Genomic DNA, 25,379 nt, shown 5'->3' with positions numbered 1-25,379 from the left:
GCCTGTATTTTAATTACATGCCAAAAAAGTAAATAAATCCATTTACACCTCTTACATTATATAATGGTTTGTCCTAGAGCAGTGTCGACCTATCTACGCCTCCTAACCACAATGCTACATTCCATGGTGTATGACATTTTGGGAGCATGACTGCATTTCACCCCCCCCGTCACATTGGAGGTTTGCCCAGTGCTCTGGGAGCTGCTGGGCAACCCCAAGCCTCTCCCAGCAGTGTGGCTGACACCATCCAAGGAGGTTACTACATAATAGCAGAGCAGTTCTGCTATTTTGGAGTCACCCCCTTGGCTGGTGTCACTTGGTGTGATCCACACCCCCTTAGTGACGCCACTCTAATTGAGAAAATGTGCTCTGCCTTTTTTTTTCTCTTTGCTTCCTAACTCTGCATAAGTTCTATCATGTATAACTGGGATATAGTTATGTGTCCGGCGGGCAAGCCGACTAACAGGGACCATTCCCACTCGTGGGTGTCCACGACACCCATAGAGTAGGAATAGACCCTGTGGCGAGCGCAGCGAGCCAACAGTGTGGGGATCGCAGTGAGCCCGCAAGGGGCTTTGTTATGTTCACTCACCCTGCCGGCAATCTGAATCTCGGGATCCGGGCGTCGGTATGGTGACCAGATCCCAAACGCCAGTAACCCATACACAACCGGTATAATTTAATGATGAAAGTTAGGGGGTTTTAGCTTTAAGGGGCCCCAAGGTGTAGGGGTCACACTAGCAGCATAGTGTAATAATAATTTTACATTGACAGAAAAAACATATTACGTGGGTGGGGCTGCTGCTGTGACGCACCAGCCTGGCCATGGATACATCACATGTAAAATTATGTTTAAGAGTACAACGGCGGACTCTGGCAGCGGCGGTAACCATAACCCCCTCGGTCCCGGCAGTCCCTGTGTTTGACCTGTGACATGTCACGTGTGACGCGCAACATCGCTCACCCGCCCTTCCCTGTTTGTCCCTGTCTGCTGTGGCGTCACATCCCCCTTTGAGGAACAGGCAGGCTGTGGGCAGACTAGTCCAGGAGAAAGGGAGCAGCACAGCAGTGGCCTGAAAGACCGGACAGGAAAAGCTTGCGCTGGTGGGGGACAGGATTGTGTTTTGGTGGTGAGTCATTGTCAGTGCCATGTTTTTTACTTGCACAGTGAGTAGCTATGGCCCCCATTTTTCAGTTAGTTGTAGTGTTGTGTTTGAAACTTATTTTCTGTTTATGTGTGACATGAAAAATGGGGGCCATAGACCACACAAAGTTAGTGCTGCTAGGAGGTATGATACACAATGTACGGTAGTTGTTTCTGATGCACATTGCGACTGCTGGGGGAGGTTGCGTCTTTGTGTCACACTGCACCCCTGAGAGGTGTTACACTGTCACAGGTCAGCCATTAGCTGTGTGTAATGAGGGGTGCTGGCAGGAGTGTGCGTCGGATGTGCGGGTCAGAGGGCAAGGGGGGGGTTTGGGCATGGAGGGGGGGGGGGGGCGCAGAGATATCAGTGTACCAGGCTCCAAGATCTCTGTTGCCGGCCCTGAGCACTGTAGCTAAATGGCAGTATGACAGGATGCTGCAACCTTATTCTAAAACCCTAACTCATATACAGTATTTTAAATATTTAGACATTTTTTTTGCTCTTTTATCTAATGCCATCTAATGATCTGTCTCCTACAGTAAAATCTATGAAACTATTCAAAACTAGTATGTCCAAAAGTGGAATACACATCAGCCATATTGGACTTTCCTCATTATTTATGTTTTAGAAACAGAACATTTAGCCCCATGCTGACTGGTGGAGTACACATTATTATGTAAGACGTAAATGTATTCTACAACTTCTACAATAAAGTGCTAGCAGGGATGGGAAGTTAATACTTTCTTAATGTCATGTCTTGCAATCTGATCTATATCTCGCTAGAAAGTAAATAGAGAACATACTCTGTACACAATAACATTGTTGTGTTGCCTGTTGTCAAAATGTCATGTTCATTTAAAACTAAAATGACAAAATTAGCATAACAGCGTTTAGTGACATTTAATAGAATGGAAGCTAAACAGGTGTTTTTACCTGAGGATGTGTATGGAAGCAAGACTTCTGAGCTTAACTGAAAGCTGCCCTGCGTATATTACACAGGGTATCCCTGGCACAAGAGAGGAGAACTGTGAGTGTGGCAAGTGGTAATGTACCCTGGGTGCAAACATAAAAAGGCACATGAAGGGTGTGATGATTTCAAGTAAATAATACTTCCCTTATTTGGCCGGTATGTAGACTGAGGATGCAGTGATATAGGGAAGGAAGAGAATAGAAAATAGGGTAATATCTTCTAAACACAATGGATAGAATGGTATACAGAACATCACTTGATGAGGAATAATGACATAGAATTTTTTTTAAAATAAAGGTGAACAAAATAGCTCTCAGTGAGCTCTGACAGGTGCCCACAGGCACAATGAAGCTTACGTGGAGCAGTACAGTATTATACAATACATATATCACTGGCTCCTCCATCTGCATTCCAGCCAAATAATGGAAGTATTATTTTCTTTAAATTGTTTATCACACTCTTTATGTTTTTATCTCTATAAACACCCCCCCCCCTAAAAAACCCCCAATTAAAACAAAAAATATAGCATGCTAATTTACAATTTTATCCAAATGTGTACCAATGCACCATTTGCTCTTTTATTAGCACTCTGACCATGCGTGTATTCAATCAATCACACTTGTCCTTGATGAGGATATGAGTAAACAGGTTACTATCCTGAGAAATGGAGATGTCCAGTTTGGTCCTAACCAAGGTGTTATACTAAATGGTAAGTTATTTGGGGAATAACCTGCAAGTGACATAATCGACATGTAGCAATATGTTACTTTCTATCTCTATACATGAGATGCTTCAATAAAAACAGTAAAAAAAAAAATAGGCCCATAGTTATTCACAGTCCATGGTCATACAGTACTGGGATAAAGGTAGCTGCCACTATCCCCTTACTCTCATTATACAATTAGGATAAAAATGAGATGTAATACAAAAGCATTAGAGGTAAGGACTATGAGGTAACTTCCTTTTTCTATATAAAAGGTTGCCCAAGGCTTATGCATAACAAATAACATATAAGGTCAATAGATTAATTTCCACCTTTGCAATCGCTAGCATGTACCACATTCCCTACACCAGAATACAACTGTGGCCAACCATGGCAGAATCGTGTAACACATTATGTACAGCAAAAAGGAACAAAAAAAAAATCACATGTCTAAGTAGCTGTAGGCTTGGAAGCCTTTTATATCACGTCTTAGCCATTGTGTTCTCCTTATCAACATAGAGGGTACATAGACCCATGATTTTTTTCCCATCTGTTACATACATTTAAATAACTGCTAATATGGAAACCCACAAGGCTGAAGTATTGTGCAATGCTGATTTGTTGTACTTTATTATATTCTGTATAGATATTTATTAACCTATGCTGGAGTTTCCCAACTCTTCCCTTGCTTTACCCCTCTGCTTCCCCTTTTTTATTCTGTATGCTGTCATTTGAAAAACTTTTCTAATAAATATTAATGAAGATAAATATAATTACTAATGTATAGACTTTTGCCTCTTCCACAGGTGTTATCGAGGTTCGGAATTTGTCCTCAATGTTTGTGCAGCTAAAGACGACATTTGGAATAAGAATTCAGTTTGCTAAAGGTGGAGACAGGCTTTATATTCAAGCCAGCAGTGCCTGGAAGAGGAGAACACTGGGCCTATGCGGAACATTTAATGGGAATCTAAGAGATGACTTTCTGTGAGAATAATTGAGATTTTAAAACAATAAAAAAACTTTGGGATATGTGACATTATATTTTCATAAGTATGTAATACTTCTGATGTATGTTACATTGTATCACTTATAGCTCGAACCAAATCTGCATTTATAATCAGCAGTGCCATATTGGGAAGCAATTAGCAGGATCCCGAAGGAGGACGCAATGCTGGCATCTACAGACCGATGCACTCGGGATGCCGGTGTCACATTACCATCAGCCAGCATCCCTTTACTGGGGGAGGGGGGGGTTAGGTTTAGGCAGGAGAAGGAGGGTTAGCATTAGGGAGCAGGGACAAGAAGATTAGGGTTAGGGACCAGAGAGGGAGGGTTAGATTTAGGCACTTAGAGGGGGAGTTAGAGTTAGGCAAAAAGTGGGGAGGGTTAGGTTTAGGCAGCGGGGAAGGGAGGGTTAGGGTCAGGCACCATGTGGGGATGGTTAGGGTTAGACACCCCCAAGGGAGGGTTAGGGTAGGAAAAGGTGAGGGTTAGGGGCCTTAATGGGGGGCTGTTGGGATTCTGATGGACGGGATGCCACTGTCTGTATACTGACAGCGGGCATCCCGTCCATTGGCTGTCAGTATACAGTAATATAACATCCTCCTCCATATTACTGCTCCCTAGATACCTTTTATACTGTCTAATGAAATGAACAACTATATGGGGTAACATGTCAGTAGTGTGTATCTATATCTATGCATTTCTAACATATTTCAATATGTTCCTAGCTCTCCGGCAGGAATGATTGAAGGAACTCCACAGTTACATGCCAATGCCTGGAAAATATCATCAGCCTGTTTAACCCCAGTAAATATTCCAGTATTGGATCCATGTGACACCAATCTACAAAATGGTAAACCCACTCATTTATATAATCTGAATATAATATCAGAACCTCTGTATTGGTGCTCAGAGTAACAGCAAATAACATGGCAATATTTTTTAAATTTACTCATTGCTGAGTACAATAATAGCAAACCATCAATGTTGCAAGAAGAGACCGATCAACTTCACCGATTGCACATTTTTTCTCAGTCAAGAGGAAGGCAGAATACAGCTGTGTCAGGTTCCAATGTAGCCTCATGCAGGGACAAGTTTGTTCCTGATCCCAAATATGGTGGTTAAATATATATTCCATAGATAAATCATGCATAATGAACTACATTAATTGTAGCTATATGTACTACTTCTGGTAAGAAAGGCATCCAATCCAAGTTTGACATTCTGTTAGTGAATGCGTTATCACCACCTACTGTGGTAAGCAATTCCATAGCTTAACTACCCTTCAGGTAAAAACCTCTCACTAGGGGCATAGCTAGAACTTTGTGGGCCCCATAGCAACATATCGAAGGGGCCCCTGTCCCAATGATCCTAGAGAGACACTTCTCCAAAGCAGCTGTACATGTTATGCCCCATAATAGTGCCCTAGTTGTTCAGTTTCTGATCCATAACAGTGCTATAGATACTGTTATGGCCCATAGTAGTGCCCTAGTTACTGTAATGCCCCATACTAGTGCCCTAGTTTATTTTTTTTAACTTTGGTAGTGCCCTAGTTCACGTTATGGCATATTGTAGGGCTGTCAGTACATATTATGCCATACAGTACCCCCTATTCACATTATGACATACAGTGCCCCCAGTTCATGTTATGTCATGTTACTGTGACCTCAGTTCATATTATGCCACACTATAGTGCTTCCATTTCATACTGTGCCACATTACAGTGTCCCAAATCATATTATATAACATTATAATGCCCTCCAGTTCATTTTATACCACATTACAAGATATAAGAGCAGTTTGAGGTTCTGGGGGTTATAGTGCTACAGGCCACTCCTTACTCAGTGGCACCCACCCTTGCCACACTGAAAAGAAAAAGGCCTCTCTTTTGTCCTCACCCAAAGCTTGTGTCAAAATACCTGAAGGGCTTCTTGGTCAAGTGCGCAGGGGTTATTTAATGACTTTTGTTTATAAATGTAGACTAGGTTCTTCCTCTCTGGACACTGACCATATCTTATGTCAATGGACATAGCTGAACAGACACACATTTATAGCAGGGGGATAACACCTTACTGGTCAGTGTGGCTCAACCTAGGCCATACACGGCCCCCTGCAGGGAAAGCAAATACTGCCAAAAGAAATCCAGCCTTCGAAGGGCTCCAGTTCACACCTTGTAGAGTGACTTATATAATACATACGATAGAGTTTGAAAACCAGCAAGTTAAATATAACAGATGTTCAAGACACATATTGTTTTTGGGGCGATTAATAATAATTCACCTCAGAGTCACCATGCACAATTTACTCAGGGCACATAGAATGTACACAGTCCCGAGACGTGACTGTAAGGCCTGCTGTAACCCAAGGTGACTGCCAGACTGATAAAAAAAATAAAAATACATATATATATATATATATATATATATTCTGTATATATTTGCAATAACCCACAATTTGCTCAAATAACATCAATCAGTGATACTTAATGTAGTCTGCAATCCCAAAGTCTGTCCTTCTGCCAGTCCAAGGACAAAATGTAGTTTTATTAGGATTTGGTTTTTTTTCGGAGGTGCCACCTCAATGTCTTTGGACGGGATGTATTAAAATACATCGCAACCTACCGCAGCGATGCTAATCACATATGTACTAACATATGCGATTAACATCACAATGCGGTGACAGAGACCTCCTGCGATACCTGCGAGACCTCCCTGGGGTCTCTGACTCCTCACAGACCGGGAAGCAGGCAGCAGGCTGTCTTAAGTACCTCCTCCTCCTTCATGCAGCTGGAAGGAGAAAAAAGAGAACTAAGCGCTCTGGTGAGTAGCACTGCAATGTGATTGTCAGAAGCCTCTTGTAAAAGGGAATTGCCAGTCCCTTAAAACGCAAAAATACCAAACAAATAACAAGTGGCGCTTGACAAGGATACAGGCTTTGCACCTTAAGGATCAATACTGCTGTGTGCTTCAAATCGAATTTCAGAGCCGTGCAAAGGAGCCCGGTTCTGACCACTGCAGCCCGGACCATTCGGTCTGCAGCCTTTCATTCCTACAGCCCCAGCCGTTCATCTCATGTTGGGGCGGTAGAAGCAACAGGTTCCGTTCCCAATAGGTCCGGTACGGACCGGCGCACGGAAACCATACCGGGTGTCTGTTCCATTTAAGACAGGCCGACTGCCGGCCAATACACCCGGACCGACCACCACAACAGCTCCGGCTTCACCAGCTATTTGTCTCCGTTTGGAAAGCATGGAGGCACCGGAGGTGACGCTGATCGGGTAAGGACGGACAGTCGGGACTCCCCGCACGGCGCGGCATCAATTCCATCCATCGCTGAGGCTCTGGTGTGTGTTTCCACCTGGTCAACGGGACAGCACCAAGGAGCTGGGACCGAAGAAGCTCCTGCCCAGCGTTATAGGTGCACATAAATTCTTTTTCATCTCAATAATCCTGCACCAGCCGCTTACTGCCATTCATCTGTGTTATATGCAATTCTTCATAAGCACACAGCCGTGAGTGATCCTTTATTCTGATAAGTACTTGATAGCCATATACTTTTGTGCATATACTGAACCCTGCATGTTCCATGACCTTCCAGGTGCTATTAGTAATTGAATGTATATGAGATCATCTACAATTGGTGTTTTAATTATAGTTTGAACACTCAGTTATAATACATTGTATACTAATATCATTGTGATGTTTTAACATTGTTATATACCCCCGGGAGGTTGTTGTAATTTATATACATTTTTAAAATAAATGTTTTCAACTTTCTGACTGTCAAGCGCCACTTGTTATATGCAGCTGGAAGGACCTTCGGCTGTGTTGCTAGGGGAGGAGGAGTTTGGCTCCCGGGACCATGGCTGCCTGCACACAGGTATGGTCGGGGGGAGGGGGGTCTGCGTCAGTGGCATGGGGTGGCGGGATGCGGCGGCCGGTGGTAAGAAGCCCATAGGCTTCCATAGGGTATCACCTTCAAAAGATGGCCGTACCTTCAGCGGCGAAAACACCCTTTATATACGTTGAAATAACACTTCAGTACACTGGATGTGTTCTGCTTCTCAGTCATCACAGCTGTAATAGTTGGATTTTAAGAAGGAACTATTCTATGAAGGGAGGCATTTTATGATAATAATTCAGCATATTATACATCCCAGAGTAGAAGGATTGATACCATTTTTGGAGATGCTAGTCTAAACATTGAACACCGCTGAGTTGATAATTTGATGAAACGCGTTGGATGATTAATACAGTACTATTCCGCCGCCGAATACCGTCAAGGTAGGTGATTCTCCATCTGTTGGTGTCCACACCACCCATAGAGGGAGAATAGAACCTGTGGCAAGCGAAGCAAGCCACCATACCGGCAGCGTGACGAGCGCAGCGAGCCCGCAAGGGACCTCAATGTGCTTGCCCCCTGCCGGCATTTTAGAGCATGGGATGCCAATGTCGGGATAGTGAAAGTCTGCATCCCGTGCGGTGGAATCCCATACTGATCCCGTTCAGACAAATTGGTTAAATCAAATAGATTTAAGCAATTTGTATAACTGACCATTTTTGTCTGTTTTCCAGTATGTGAGAGCATATGGTAAATGTAATTTGCTCCCATCCATTAACAGATTTCCATTTCAACTAACCAGATCGGACAATAAATCTTTAGGTGTATGGCCAGCTAAAGAGTAATAATTCTACAACAGACATTAGAAAAAGTTGGTAGAATAAGGGTCGGTCCCATTACACAAGGTCACTTTTAACACACTGTAAATGTATGTACTGTATGAATATGGGTATTTAAAAGTTGAAAAGCTGCACAATTATTGTTATGCTACCCCATGTCTGCCTTTTGTGGCTTGATTAAACAGGAAAGGAACACTTGCCCACTTGAAAATTTTGTCTTCAGTATTTTCTATAATGTATTTGTTTTGTTTAAAAAATAATGCAGACCACAAAAGAATAGACAAGAATAGAAGCTCACATACACAATCTGGAATACACTGAGAGAAGTCAGGAACTTCTGCATTCATTTTTGTATGTCGCAGGACTTTCAGTAGCTATTCAAGAGTTTTGAATTATTAATAGCTAAACACTATTTATACTCTTTTCCAGTTGGATATGCAACACATTGTGATGTTCTCAATCAAGACCTTTTTGCTCAGTGCCATGCATACGTGAGCCCAGGATTATATTACCAGCTGTGTCGCTTTGATGCATGCAAATGTGGCAGTAATTGTCTGTGCAATGCACTGGCACACTATGCCTACATCTGTAACAAGCATGGTGTCACTGTCAACTTCAGATCCCATGTTTCCTTTTGTGGTGAGTAATGCCACTCAATGCTATGTCATGAGAGGTTGTGTCCAATATTTGTGTCTCTGTAGATTTAGAGCAATATTGAAGCTGTTTTATTGTTATTGCCTAAGACCATATTGGCCATAGTTAACTGAAAGTAAATTAAAAAGTTGCTCTACCGTTGTTATTATGCATATACGTAGTAAAAAGTTGAGTTTAGCTAAATGCCATAGGGCCTAATTCAGTCTGGATTGCTGCAGTGGCAGCAATCGCAGTCTGAATTTCTTTGTGGAGCACGCACGTGCAGCGGCTGCACTGCGCGTGCGCACCCTGGTAGCCCAGTGAGATGCTAAAAGCATCTCAGGGCTGTGATCGCCTCTGCCTGATTGACAGGCAGAGGCGGTCGCGGGGCAGGAGGGGACGTGCAGGTGAACCGTTGTGGCCCCCCAACTGTTGCGGGGGTGAGCCGCGGCGGCTGCGTGGCGTCACACACAGCCGTTGTGACCCGGTCCGCAGCGAGTAGCGGACTGCCAGCATGCAGGAGCTGCGCTGGCAGGGAGCTACTCAGCGGGTGTGAGATGCTTTTGCACCTTTGCGGGGGGTGGGGGGAGGATAGGGACTGACATGCGGGGCGGACTAGCCCTGTGCTGGGCGTCCCCCTGCATGTCTGAGAAACTGATCGTAGATGTGCTAAATTTAGCACATCTACGATCAGATCTGAATTACCCCCATAATTAGCAAGTGATTTAGTTGGATATTAATATAGCTTAACTGTAAAGGGCTGTTAAGCCCAGCGCCCTAACAATTTGGGAAATTAACTCCGGCCAATTGATGGTGTTTACTGCCTTGAACGGAGAAGAGGAATCCAGATCCTCTTCAGTAGGATCCAATGTAGATAAAGTCCTTTCTGGAGCAGGTTCCCCCAATTGAAGAGTCTATGGGGGTAATTCCAAGTTGATCACAGCAGGAAATTTTTTAGCAGTTGGGCAAAACCATGTGCACTGCAGGGTTGACAGATATAACATGTGCAGAGAGAGTTAGATTTGGGTGTGGTGTGTTCAATCTGCAATCTAAATTGCAGTGTAAAAATAAAGCAGCCAGTATTTACCCTGCACAGAAACAAAATAACCCATCCACATTTAACTCTCTCTGCAAATCTTATATCTGCCTCACCTGCAGTGCACATGGTTTTGCCCAACTGCTAAAAAGTTTTCTGCTGCGATCAACTTGGAATTACCCCCTATGATATTTTTTAAACAACAGTACTTATTAAGGATTCATCCTCTGTCTTAAAAGGTGCCAATCCAATACAGCATACATGCATAAACATTTCTTACACGTTTAACGGGACCACTGCCCGCTTCTTCAGACAGTAAATGCCTAAAATGTTTCTGTTGAATGAAATTCCAAATCTTGGGCAAAAATAGTACACTTTATTCCTTGCAGAGTGGCAGCATTTAGCCTGTTTCCTGTCAGGAGTATGTCCAGGACCAGGAGACTCCGGAACTTTGTGGAGTTCTCCCAGGTCCAGCCCATTTAGCTAGGGAAATGGGCAAGGGCGGGGCTTGATGACTGATTGTTGCATTGGACAATGGGAGATATGATTATGATGATGCACATTGCATTACCACATCATCTGAACTTGCCACATGGACTTCCCCTCTGGGATCATTTGACAAGGAAGGTCTCAAAAGTAGGCAAGAATGTCTCTCTGTGATATACATAGCTCAGTGTTACACTGCAGTTCTGTTAACAAATAAAGTTTAATAAATTATTACCTCAATATTCCATCACACAGATCTGAACCGATTCCCCTCATCACAGTGTCCTTATGTGTCATGTACAGGTCAGAAAGCTGAGACTGCAGTGAGTAGAGCTGCTGTGCTATGCTCCTGCCATAGTGTATGAATCCAAAAACAGTTACATTTACTCACTGTATGCAGCACATGTCTATGAATCTGTCAGTCCCACCCTACTGACTCTATTTTAAAGCACATCCACTGATAACCCAAGAGGAATGAAAGAGAGAATGGTTGACAGATAAATACCTTAGTAATTAATTTCATGCGTATTACTCAGCTCAATAATACCCATTTGTTATTATGCATAGAAACCTGTGGCATAGAAACTTACAGTAGTTAACCTGGTTATAGTGGCATAGAAACCTAGATCAAATATCAAATGGCAAAACATTAATTCCGAACAGCCATCAAGCAAACATATCGGACCATGGAGAGCTTGTCTGGGCCCTGGTAATGCAGGGAGGCATAGCCTAATCACACAAGTGTCGCCATGCCTCCTTTAAAAAAATAACTTGAACAGACTACTGTTTAGGCACGGAATTCACAGGGGGGTGCATGCACCCCTTAGCTAGGGGTTGATATATCAAGAAGTGAAAAAAGTGGAGAAGTGGAGAAGTTGCCCATAACAACCAATCAGCTTTGAGGAAGCATTTATCAAGTATACTCTACAAAATGAAAGGTAGATGCTGATTGGTTGCTATGGGCAACTTCTCCCCTGGTCCACTTCTCCACCCATTTCACTGCTTGATACATAAACCTCAGAGGGTCAGATCCAGTGGTTATATCTTTTTTTTTTTTATTGTAAAAGTGGAATAATGAAGTACAGCATAAAACAGAAAACATGAATATAAAAACATATATACAAAATTTTTAATTTCCACAAACAATAATTTTGTAAAAAATTCTCATTTTATACAAGTTACACCTTGTAAAGGCTGTGACTGTTTCATTAGTCCAAATACATATTTGTTTTAAATACCCCATGTAAAAGTTGGCTCTAATTAGTTTAGTATAGTCATATACATTACTATGTGACTTCTGTTCTCTAGGCGTTATATGTCGGTATGGGATGTTGTACCACCAGTGTTCTTCTTTTTGTGGCCGGACTTGCTCGTCACTTTCTTTGGGAGAGGCCTGCACTGATGAATGTGTTGAAGGGTGTAACTGTCCTGATGGGAAGTACTTTGATGAGTCTCTTAGCTTTTGTGTACCAATGTAAGTATTTTTGTCTTGCATTAACTAGAGATAAGTAGCATTTTAACAATGAACTCCCCAGTATGCTTTTTATTTATAGTCTACAGTATGTTTGCTTGGTTTGCAGTCATTTAGGTAGGTCTTATAAGTCCTGGGCAAGTGGAGAGAAGTAAAGCACTAACCAATCAGCTACTGTCAATTTTCAAGCACAGCCTGTAACATTAGAAGCTGATTGGTTAGTGCTTTATCTCTGTCTAAGCTTTGATAAATCCCCCTCTTAATGAAAAACCATTAATAGTGTGAATGGCCTCAGAGACTTTCTCCCAATGCAGGTAATTGGATCCATGAATAGGTGAGCGGAGAAACCAGTCATGGCCTGTTGCCTTGCAGACTTTTATTTCCATCCTCACTGGGCATCACATTCACTCCACTAAGTAGGCTTTACCACACCTTTATTACTGTCAGCTTCCGCTGTGATCCGCTGATTCCCCTGCTCTGGACTAAAGCTGTTGAGCGCCTATTCATGGATACAAGTACCAGCATTTGTAGAACGTCCCTGCTGGGGCCATTCACACTGCAACCGCTGCTAAGATTACAGACTGATCTTAAACTGTTGCTTGCACATTACCTCACTGTTGCAAAGACTGCTAATCATCACAACACTAGCATAATCCATGCTGCTACTAACAAGCTGGAGGATTCTGCTATACATTTACTCGCTCTTCCTGAAAATGCAAATGGTTACTATTCTGTACAGTATTTTCCATCATGATTCAGATTTTGGTTACTAATAGTCCAAAAGTGGAGTGAATTGGAACATTATAGCCAGTTTGAGTAATATTTATTACAGTACTCCACTATGTATACGCTGAAAAATGTAAACATTGGGGTAAATTACTAAGATGGGAGTTCTATTTAAGATGGGATGTTGCCCATAGCAACCAATCAGATTCCAGGTATTATCTTCTAAAAGGTGCTATAGATAAATGATAAGTAGAATCTGATTGGTTGCTATGGGCAACATCCCATCTTAAATAGAACTCCCATCTTAGTAAATTTACCCCATTGAATCTATCATTAAAAAGTTAAACAAGAGATCTCTAACCATTTCCCACCATTTTTTACCACATGTGGGAAGATATTGGACAACATTGTGACTTTATTCAAATGTCAAACCGACAGCTCAGTTTGCATATTTTGTGTTTTTATTATTGATAATCAATTTTTTCCTCAGATGTATCTTATGCATTATAAAATTTGTATAAACCTAGTCAGCACTTTAATTCTTGTGGTTATATACAGTTAGAGCACTGAGCAAAATGGCCTCATGCCTGCAGTATGGTTTGCCATGCTCACCACATGCAGGGCCTGATTGAGAAATGCACACAATGCCAATATTTACGGAGCGATTATCGTCCGACTGCGTATACCTTAGCAATGTCGCTCACAGGGAGGATTGCTTCCCAAAGTGACTGACAAGGACCGTTTGGGGGAGATAACGGGGAGTGTTGCGACCGTTTTTGGGGTATGTCTTAGTCTACATCAGCGATCCCATCAACAGAAAACATAGCACCAGAGTCTCAGATCCCGTGGCCAATCTGCACAACCATATGGCTACCACTGCTTGTATGCAGTTACTTGGATCTGCGAAGCTGCCGGTGGGCGTCTCAATACATTTCCCGGTGCTAGCAGCATTAGCAAATTTTTAAACCTCTGCTGCGTACAGGATCGTAGCTACAAATACATTAGCGCCCATCTCTGAATCAGGCACATAGGGCATAAGTTCTGAATTATAAACAAAACAAAAAAGAGCAAGTAACTTTGCAGCTTGGCAAAACCATGATTTACTGCTGGTGGGGCAGGTTTACAAAGTGCAGAGAAATTTATATTTGAGAGGGACATGTCCAAAGTACTGATGTGTAAAATTAAAGCTGCCCAGCATTTGTGGGCTACATGCAAAAGCAGCCAGTATTTACCCAGCATGCAGAGTGGCTACAATGTCCCCACAGCGGAGTGGCTACAATGTCCCCATCCACTTGTCCACTTGTGCTCTGTAAGTGGGATTCTGCGGGGGGTGCGAGCGGCTGGTGGGAGACTTGCCCACCTTTATGGGGGAATAGGGATAGGCATCTGATTTTCAGGAGTCTCCCAGCCACTCCTGGAGTGTAGGCAAGTATGCCATAATGATGACTGTCACACTCAGTAGCGGATCTTGCCACGGGCAAGCAGGACTTTTGCCCGGGGCGCCGCCTTCCGGAGGGCGCCGCACCATGGCAAGATCCCCCACTGCTGTGCCCTCCGCTGCCCGCTGTGTCCCCCGGCTGTGTCCCCTGTGAAGGGAACTAGACGCTACGCGTCTAGTTTCCCTTCGTGGAGAGGACCTTTGCTGTGCGGTGCGCAATGACATCATCGCGCACCGATCAGCATTTAAACAGCGCTACTACTGTAAGGGGGCGTAACTGACCACGCCCCCTGCATTAAGCCACACCCCCATTTCCTGCCTGGGGCGCAGAGAGGGCTCGAACCGGCCCTGGTCACACAATAGTCTCTTGTCCATATACAGTATCATATAGTATATGTAGTTATGTAGCCCCGTGCATGTGAAACTGCATGCTGCTTCATTGAAGAGTGAAGTGGTCACTGATCTTTGTAGTGGGAGCAGAACATTGAATACTGTCACTAGTCTTTAATGTCAGTGTGAGCACCCACCAGGAAACCTGCTCTAGACAGTGTACTATCATCACTGACAACTGAATTTGAGGATGTGCTGAAATACCAGCTACAGATGACAGGTGGCAGTGCACCATGAACACTGACTATTGCAATTTCCATATAATGCAGTAAGCACTTTACTAGAGGTCAGATTGGACTTATTCGGGTTAGTACTTACATCTGATGGTTTACGTAGTAACCCGATGGTGGGGAACTGCGCAGGTGCAGGACCTATTCTGTGCGTGGGCAGAACGAGTCCTGTGCGATTGTTTTGCAGACAACTCTTTGCCACCGCATGATTGGTATGCCGCAGCATTTGGGTGGCGGAACGGGAGAGGTAACTGGGACTGTTCTACAAAATGAGAGTGTCTGCATAAGCTGCGGTTTACCCAGATAGCCAAGGGGTACAAACAGCGCAAGCAACAGTGATCCAATACTGCGTCTTCATGCGCAGCACTCTGATCACAGATGCTGTCAGGAGGCATCTTTTTCCTACAGACGCTTCCTGCAACATTAGTTGTATGATTCGAGCTGCTTCCCTGACACTATGCAATACTGTACATATCTGAATCAGGCCCTATGAGGCTCTAAAGACTGCCCTTGCTTCTAGCAATCATTGTACAAGTAAAGTTTTTGTTTTTTGTTTTCTCTAAAGACTCGTTATATTTTTATTTATTTATATATTTATTTATCTACTTTGGCTTTGTTCCTTGTGATTCTACATACTCCAACCCATCAACTTCAGCTTTGTCCTTCCATCAATCAATACCCATCTCCTATAAACTAGGTGGCATGGCTGGTTGTAATGTGTTTCTGATACTGTAGCTACCGCAGCCATATGATTCTTTCCAGGGATTCACAAGCACTGTAAAAGACAGCTTTTACAATTGTGCAATGAGATTTTTAAGTTTTCAATTCTAATTTATTCTATCACAATTCTTTCATGATTCATCATGCCCCCATGAGAAAAACTGGTCTTTTTTTTTTGGAAACTGTGAATCCATCTGCGTTTGCATCCAACCTTGAATGGGGCCCAAAATGTGTAACATAAATTATTCCATTTCCCACAGTAGATATTACTTTATTTATTTTATCTATAACAGATACTATCATGCTATCATAATTATTTATGTTTAAACAGATCAAGCTGTCGTTGTTATTACAAGGGCCGAATCTACCATCCAGGGGAAGTAATATTAAGACAATCCGGGTCTTGGTAAGATGGTACTTTAATAATTATAATATTAATATTTATTTTGGAAAATACACATTGTACTGTACCTACAAGTGTTATGTCAAGATTTACATGACATTTGTTAAAAAATAATCTTCAAAATTGTATATTTTACAGAAGTAAAAATGTTTTCTTTTTCTGCTAGCCAGTGTTTGAATGGAACAATGAGGTGTACAGAGACTGCTACAACTATCACAGGTTTGTTATAAAGATTAATCATGTCAATGAATAGACTCACCAATACTCAGTAATTATAATCCCTATTTATTAAATAAACATAAGTGAAAAATATCTATGACGTCATATTAATAGAGGCGAGGCCCTTGTGTAGTCTCCGTTCAGGGGATCAGTATGATATACTGATGGCTGGGATGCCGGCCCACAGGGTACCGACAATGGCATCTCGGCCGGCAGTATGCCGGCAGCGGGGCGAGCACAAAGACTCCAAATTGCGGGCTCACTGCACCCGCCACAGGTTATATTCCCACTCTATGGGTGTCATGGGCACTACCAAGTGGGAATAGCACCTGTTAGCCGGCTGTCGGCATTGTCAGCGATCAGGATTCCGGCATCGGTATCCTGACCGTCAGGATCCTGACCGTCTGCAAATTAACTGCATCCCTTGTTCAGTACCCCTCCTCTCTATCCGTCAGCTGGGCAGCGCATTTCTGAGTAGACTCTGGCACTATGTGCTGATCTCCGGGGAAATGTTGCAGCGATTTTTCTATTGCACATGCGCAAAACACCTGGAAAATATCCGATGTGCCATTTTCCCTGTGATTTGTGTAGTGCTGCCAACGCAGGACTCCAGAAAGGTGACTATTGAAGAAATTGGGGAGGATGTGCGGAGTGGGCCCCCTTGAACCCAGGGGCCCATGTGCACAGCGTACCCTGCACTCATTATAGATATGCCACTGACTGAAAATAATCTAGGAGTATTTTATACCATATATTACACAAACACTGAAAACTAGCATACCAAATACAGCAAACCCATATGGACAATAACAAATACATTTAATAATTATCAGAAATTTAACCGAAATATATTAATATGGTTCTTGGTAAAATCAATGATTTACTGTATTCTACCCAGTTATGTGATAGCTTTTAAGTTCAACATATAAAAAAAAAATCATCAAATGACAACTCACCTGTGGTAAAAAAAAAATCAACAATTTTTTTTTACAAAAAACAAACTCACCACAATACTGTATATCCGCAGGAGACATTTTGTTGTTGGCAGATTGTTTACTGTGAATAACTTGCATACTGTAGCTTATTTAGTCACAAACTGTGTTTATTCACTTTGAGTAAGATGGTGTCTAACAACTATGCTACCATTTTGGCTGTCTGACTTGATTGTAAACATAAATGTACCCTGAGATGGCTGTACATATTATTGTGTTCAACAATAGACATAAAAAAAACAAAAACATAAATAATAATAGAAACATAGAAACATAGAATTTGACGGCAGATAAGAACCACTCGGCCCATCTAGTCTGTCCCTTTTTTATCCTTTAGGTAATCTCAACCCTTTTCGAACCTTAATTCTTTGTAAGGATATTCATATGCCTATCCCAATCATGTTTAAATTGCTCTACAGTCTTAGCCTCTACTACCTCTGATGGGAGGCTATTCCACTTGTCCACTACCCTTTCTGTGAAGTAAGTTTTCCTTAAATTTCCCATGAACCTGCCTCCCTCCAGTTTTAGTGTATGTCCTCGAGTTCTAATACTCCTCTTCCTTTGATGAATGTTTCCCTCCTGAACTTTGTTAAAACCCTTGGTATATTTGAAAGTTTCTATCATGTCCCCCCTTTCCCTTCTCTCCTCCAAACTATACATGTTAAGATCTTTTAGCCTTTCCGGGTAAGTTTTGTGATGTAGGCCATGCACCATTTTAGTTGCCCTTCTTTGTACACTAATGTATTTATATCCTTCTGGAGATATGGTCTCAAGAACTGGACACAGTATTCAAGATGCGGCCGTACCAATGACCTATACAGTGGCATTATCACTTCTTTTTTCCTGCTACTGATTTCTCTCCCTATGCAACCAAGCATCTGACTTGCCTTTCTCATTGCTTTGTTGCATTGCTTTCTTGCCTTTAAGTCACTTGAAATAGTGACTTCTAAATCCCTTTCCTCCTCAGTAGTTTCCATTATAGTACCCTGGATACTATATTTAGCCTTTGGGTTTTTGAGACCCAAGTGCATGATTTTGCATTTTTTAGCATTAAACTGTAGTTGCCACGTTCTTGACCATTTCTCAAGCCTAGCTAGGTCATCAATCATTTGTTTTACCCCTCCCGGTGTGTCTACCCTTTTGCAAATCTTTGTATCATCTGCAAAAAGGCATACTTTCCCTTTAATACCATTTGCAATGTCACCAACAAAGATATTAAAGAGAACTGGTCCGAGTACAGATCCCTGGGGTACTCCACTGGTTACATTTCCTTCCAAAAATTGCACTCCATTTACTACAACTGTCTGTTTCCTATCCTGCAACCAGGTTCTTATCCATTTAACTGTTTTGTAGTCCACCCCCACGCTTTCAAGTTTATTTAACAGTCTGCGATGTGGGACAGTGTCAAATGCCTTGCTAAAGTCTAGATATGCTACATCTACAGCTCCCCCTTGATCTATTATTTTCATCACAGAGTCAAAAAAGTCAATAAGATTTGTTTGGCATGATCTCCCACCAGTAAATCCATGCTGTTTTGGATCCTGTAAGTTGTTTGATTTAAGATATTCCACTACTCTTTCTTTTAATAGTTTGTCCATTACTTTCCCTACTACTGATGTAAGGCTTACTGGTCTGTAGTTACTTGCTTCTTCCTTGCTTTCACTTTTGTACAGTGGAACTACATTTGCTCTTTTCCAGTCCTTTGGAATGGCACCTGTATTTAGTGACTGGTTAAATAATTCTGTTAATGGGGCCACCAGCACATCTTTTAGCTCTTTTAGTATCCTTGGGTGTATTCCATCTGGCCCCATTGATTTTTCAACTTTTAGTTTTGAAAGTTCTGTTAAGACCTTCTCTTCTGTAAATGTAGTTTGATCTACCTTATTTTTATGAATGTCCTTGCAGCTTAACTGTGGCCCCTTCCCTTCTCCTTCTCTAGTAAATACGGAGCAAAAATAATGATTTAGGTGATCTGCTATTGCCTTGTCTCCCTCCACCAAATTCTCACTCTCTGTCTTAAGTCTTATTATTCCTCCATTTGATTTTTTCCTTTCATTTATATACTTAAAAAAAAGTTTTGCCCCCTTTATCTACTGACTGGGCCATTTTCTCCACAGCTTCTGCCTTTTCACGTCTGATCACTTTCTTAGCATCCTGCCGTCTGTCAAGATACACCTCTTTGTCATTATTATTTTGAGTCTGTTTGTATTTCCTAAAAGCCATCTTTTTTTCTTTCCCACTAGTCGATACTTCTTTTGTGAACCACACTGGCTTCCTTTTCCTGGTGCTTTTCCTAACCCTTTTGATACAAAGGTCTGTTGCACTTAGTACTGCCCTTTTCAAGTTTTCCAACCTCTCCTGTGACAGGAGTTGGATCCTGTCTTTATACTAAACCCTACTGCTTGATGAGCACTGGATCCGAGGTGCTCACCCACATATGTGTCTGATATCCTGTCACCATTTGTGAGAATAATAATAATTATAATTTAACCCCCTAATTGAAAATAACACACTGCTGCTCTGAAGTTTGATAGTTCACCTGCTCTTGTGACCAGATCGAAGGGAATCAGTGCACTGTATTAAAAGTGAATCTATATATCTCTATTAGGAGAGTCAGACCTACCGTCACTAATGCCTCCACATAGCAAATTGCTTGATGCAGATATTGGTAGCCAGAGAAACCTCTGCAGTTTCAAACAGATCTCTCCACAAAGCCCTCTAAATTGTGCCCTGTTCGTGAAGGAGGGTGTACATCTTTGAAAATACATATTGGGGTTACCTGGGCAAGGATTGCCATCCCCTATTTGACAACACTCATCCAAAACATATTCATTTTTTGCGCATGTTACAAGTTATTAAGGTTGTTTCCAAGCTGGAAGTGGAGATACAAGTCTTTGTCTACCCTATGTAAGTGGAGCCAGTTTACTCAAAATTATTTCATTTCCAAAAAAGACTTTATCATTCAGACTAAACCTTTCTCAATTATGCCTAAAGATTCCATGCATATTTATGTATAGCTTTTGTAAGTCTTTATGAGGGAACAAAAAACCTACAGCACCTGAACATAATGGAGGGATAAATGTTCACAACGTCATTTTGTATAGTCAAACTTCACAATTATGACAACTTAGAGACCAAATCAATAATTCTGAACAGAAATGTGGATCAGAACTTTTTACATTGACTTTATATTTGATTCTTCATCTTCATGGATGTGAGGTGCCTGACAAGATTCAGGAAAATCTTCTTACAATGTACTGTACCAGGAAGATGTGGCACCGCCGAAGAAATCACCACAACTTAAATCCATACTGTATGTCTGGTTATACCTACTCTTTTTGGATAATCACATCTTTCAAGACTGCATGGCTTTCCCTACCCTTCACACTCTAGGATAGGGAGGTCATTCACACCATTGGCAGTTGGGTGGATAAAGTTAATAAATGACTTATAGTTATAGCATTCATGCAAGCTCATGAGAAACATGAGGTACATTAAATATTTTATTTGGCATTTCTGCAGTCCCAACATTATGTTACTATGGTGACTCTGAAACTCTCCGACATTGATTGGGATAACGCCTTGCATTACTTTAATGGTACCAGTTCATAGGTTCATTTCTCTCAATTACATTTTTGTTTAAATTTATGTACGTACCCTAATTATGAACTTTTAATACTGGCATTATGTTCATGATGAAGCTTTTCCCATCGCTAACCACTGATACCTTAATCGTCTGCTTCCTCTTCCTCTACTGCAGCTATTGTATTGCTAGCCTATAACCATTGATCATTTATGTCCTAAATGTGCTTATCCTAGAGCAGAAATGAGTCTGTGGAAGAGTTCACCCATCGGGAGGATCTGAACTCCAGTCCTGACATTGTCAAATTACCATTTAATTAGTTTTTTCGACTTTCCCTTGAATGGGTGATCTTTGAGCTATTTCCTATGGAATACAGATTATTTATTAACGTACTCACAAAAGCCGAGAAAAAACACAGGATGCAAAGAAACAAATCCAGCTACTGTATCGGACTTTTATTGTGCTACATGCTCATCAAGCTTTGAGAGGACTTTAGTTCAGGATCAGCTCTGTCACTTTATACAGCATGTAAAGATCACACAGACAAAAGTTTGCATTTCATATCTCTTCAACAGTGTATGCAACCCTTCTGTGGGCCTAACCTCCATTAAAATATTACCAAGAAAGGTAAGTATGAGAAGCTGTTATTTCTCATGCATACTAACAGGAAACCGGCGTTGCTCTGCTGTGCCCTGTTTTGATGAATAGAAGCGGCAACATCACAATGGCTTCTAGAGCAGATTATTTACAAGAGGATTCTATGCCCACAGAGTGCAGGAGGGAAGCAGTCTGCATCAATAGCTTGTATCACGTGATTCCAGTGTGGAGGCCGGGGTTTGTGGGCAAGGGCAAACCCAACTAAGTGCATGACTGAAAAGGATACGTTCCATTGTTTAATGTAGTGGAAGTTGTAGAATGCAGAGTTTAATTAGATCATTGGGACCTCTTTAAAGCTGATACAGTACTTGTTGAATGGAGGCTTTTAAAAGTTTATCTTTTTCTCTCTCCTTCTAAAAAGGTTACTGTTTTTGTCCAATAGTATTGGATCTCCTATGTTGACTTTGTGGAACATTATTAAACCATTTGCCTAAATGACAGCTAGATGTAGAATAAAGCCATTGCTACTGTATGAATGTTTTTTTGATACGTACTAGTGTAATGGCTTAAATGAAGCATCCTAAATTCTGCTAATTGACTCAAAAGTTGAAACAATCACATTATTTTTCCATGAAATTCTGCAATCTACAGTAATTGTTTGTGATTAGCTTCTGACTCACTTTGATTCACTCCAGTTTGAAAGATTCCAGCTCCAGGTCAGCCACCCTCTTCCTTTTAGCCATTTAAAATCCCTATAGCAGCAATAAGAGAGCGAGAGAGAGTTAGGACTTAAAAATGTTCAGTACGTAAACCGATGTTTATGTAGTAAGCCAATGTTTCCGGGTCTACACAGTTATGAAGGATGCTAGGAGAGGCAGCGCCCGTTTTGGGAGGGTCAGTTATAATAAGAGGCTAAGAGTAAGGAGGTACAGTATGTACTAGCAGAACTGCCTAGTATTCTCGGCCTACATGCAATACCAGGCAGCAGAAATAATAAATGCATTTTAAACCATTGCATTGCAACATGGTTTGTCCAGGAGCAAAGTTGCTTCTTTTTGGTTTGTTTGTGACTGCGAAAGCTACGATATCTTTAGTTTTACGTAAACAAAATGTTGTTGTCAAAACATAGAAACATAGAATTTGACGGCAGATAAGAACCACTTGGCCCATCTAGTCTGCCCCTTTTACTTTTTTACTTAATGACATACAAACAAGTTAACAAATAATATATCAAACAAATGAACCATGGTGTAAAAATGATACATTTATGCAAATTTTATCTTTTAATGTTTAACCTAACAGTCCTTGAATTTTATAAGGGATCTTACGTGAATAAATTCATTCTGTGTAGACCTCAGTAGCTTTGAGAACTTCAAAGGAATTATAGATGCTGAATATTTTTATTATTGTGTCTTGTATCCATTATATACAGTTCCATACACCATACTTACACAACTCATTTGAAAGTTGTTTTGCTCGTTTTTCATTTTGTTTAACCTGAAAACTTTAGATAAACATGTAAGCTATACTAATATTTTATACATTTCATTAAAACCTTCTAAAATCATTAAAGGAATAGCACCACTATGTACAGAAAAAAGCTTAATACTGTATTTACCAGCAATCTATTCAAGAGACTCTTTAGTCCGCTTCAAGTCATTTGCCACCCATAATCAGACTTACATTCAGACTCTCATCCTGAAATTCCATTTGTTTTATGTTTCGGAAGTGTCTTCTGGCTTTTTTCCTGGCAAACTAAACAACTTTAGTACAAAATATTGTTTATAATACAGTTCAAGAGTTCTCCACTTTCTGTATATTTATATTGAAGGTGTCACATGCCCAGAAGGAAAAATATACTTCGATTGTAGGAACCCCATTCTTGGCTTACCTTCTGCTGGGATTAATTGTGAAGTAACTTGTGCTAACCTGGCTATGAATTTTACATGTGTCCCATCACCGCCATGTGCAAGTGGTTGCATTTGTCCACCAGGGTAAGTGATAAAGTTATACTATTTTGTCACAGAGATGTAATTCATTGACAGAAGACTATATCAAGTTCATTGTTTTGTGCTAGTCCTTTTTTTACTTGTTTTGTAGCATGGCAGAGCATAAAGGGAAATGCTATGTTCCAGACAGCTGTCCATGTACATGGAAGGATTGGGAATACTTATCTGGAGAGGTGATATCTACACCGTGTTACACATGGTAGGTTTACACATGGACTATAAATGTAGCAATATATAGAAATGTCCCCCCAACATAAAAGCGTGCACTGGTTACACTGTTATTAATAATTTATCTTCCGCTCTTGTTTGTGTACGCTTGGTTTGAGATCATGCTTAGGTATTCAATTTACTGTAGGCTAATTGATCCTGACCCCCAGGGCTATTCAATTAGTCCCTAAAGGCTGGCTGCATTTAACAGGGATTTTTTTGGCATCATAACAGATGCAAACAAAAACCCTTGATAAATAGCTGTTAATAGCACCAGTTTTAACACATAGGACCTGTAATTTATCCCGGAAAACAGATTAATTTAACGGGTGAGAAATAGGAACTGTAAATGAATAACCCCGGGTGTTAAAGCTTGAGGCTACCTCCCTTTTTCACTGCTGTTAAATAACGGGACTATCAGAATTTGCCCCTTAGAATTAAAACATGTAATATACACTCTACAAACATATCTGTGTTGAACTCCCTGTAGGGATCAAGTGTGTAACACTAACACACTGATGAATTTGTAATGTGTTTTGATTGAAGACTGTTAGACCAGAGAAATTATTCACATTGATGAATCAGATGTGTCCACCCCAGGCTGGGCTTTCCCTGACATAGCCGCATCTGATGCGACCAGTCAGAAACTCCCACTGGACGGCTCCTGGAAGATAATCCTGGCCCCTCTGCTTCCTGGTTCCCTTCCCCAGTGCCTGCTGTGCTATGCAGTTTATCACTACTGATCGAGCAGCCATTGCGCACCTCCCACCTTGAAACTGCAGAGTTTAGCAGGGGAACACCCGACGACTGCAGAGAGGAGCAGCCACACCCCCTGCCTGCAAGGCAATGCCTCTTTCCAGCGGGGTCACATTTCCTTTTTGCCGCCGCGCGGCTTCGCCGTGCACTTACTGTGCCCTCCCGCACCGGGTGTTACTGGAATCAGTGACACCTCTGTCAAGGGTCCCCATTTTTCTTCAAGTCCTACGCTATCATTCAGAATAATATTTATGGCAATAGCTAACACATTAGATTTAAACTTAAGATATTCTTACTGACAGGGGATATTCTAATATTGATAATTAAAAGGACAAATAATAATTGATTTGCGAAAGATATTGCTTCAAAAAGTAATTACTTTTTATTCTGAAGATAAACAAAAATACCTTGCACCCATATATCACAGCAGCTAATGTGTTTTGTTCCACGGTACCATTCCAACATTGCACACCACATGGTATGAGTGGTAAAGTTGCTATGAAAAACAGTTGAATGCTTTTTTGGGTTAGCAAAAGGAAATATTATAATTAAACTTCTCCCTGACTTGGGAGTATTGTGAACGTAACAGTCACTAGAAAATAGACTACCTTGTCCAGACACAGTTTTTATTCAAATACGTAGAGGATCCCTTTGTATACAACCCCATTACTGCAGGCAAACTAGTGCAACAGAAATGGTGTCAGGATACCCACATTTGTCACTGTCTTTACGATTATCTGTCCCAGGAGCTCATGCCCATTTCCATATATTATATTATTGACATTGCTGAAGGCTCTAGGCTTCAGTGTAAAATCTAGGACAAACCACATCACATAGAATATACATATATTTGTACTAATCTTTCTCTGCAACTTCCTGTCAGGCTGCTATCCTTGTATTGCACCTTCTGGTACAGAGAACTAAAGGGGGGTAATCTGACTAGATTGCTTAGATTTTAAGCACGGATCTGTTGTGTGTATG

At 41.4% G+C, this 25,379-nt stretch overlaps 1 protein-coding gene across 4 annotated transcripts in view; it reads left to right on the top strand.

Moving 5' to 3' along the window:
- OTOGL (otogelin like) overlaps positions 1–25,379 on the top strand; it is a 280,245-nt gene that overhangs the window by 65,289 nt on the left and 189,577 nt on the right. For all 4 annotated transcript variants that reach the window (XM_063927720.1, XM_063927722.1, XM_063927721.1 and 1 more), the window contains exons 16-24: positions 2,704–2,827; positions 3,628–3,805; positions 4,552–4,676; positions 8,932–9,141; positions 11,966–12,131; positions 15,964–16,038; positions 16,202–16,254; positions 23,258–23,420; positions 23,527–23,634. In XM_063927720.1, coding sequence (XP_063783790.1) covers positions 2,704–2,827; positions 3,628–3,805; positions 4,552–4,676; positions 8,932–9,141; positions 11,966–12,131; positions 15,964–16,038; positions 16,202–16,254; positions 23,258–23,420; positions 23,527–23,634 — 1,202 coding nt within the window. The remainder of the gene's footprint in view (positions 1–2,703; positions 2,828–3,627; positions 3,806–4,551; positions 4,677–8,931; positions 9,142–11,965; positions 12,132–15,963; positions 16,039–16,201; positions 16,255–23,257; positions 23,421–23,526; positions 23,635–25,379) is intronic.

The sequence above is a fragment of the Pseudophryne corroboree genome, chromosome 6, assembly GCF_028390025.1.
Source record: "Pseudophryne corroboree isolate aPseCor3 chromosome 6, aPseCor3.hap2, whole genome shotgun sequence".
NCBI classification, from domain to species: Eukaryota; Metazoa; Chordata; class Amphibia; order Anura; family Myobatrachidae; genus Pseudophryne; species Pseudophryne corroboree.
The sequence above is the reverse complement of the archived record's forward strand: the minus strand, read 5'-3'. Positions and strand labels throughout refer to the sequence as shown.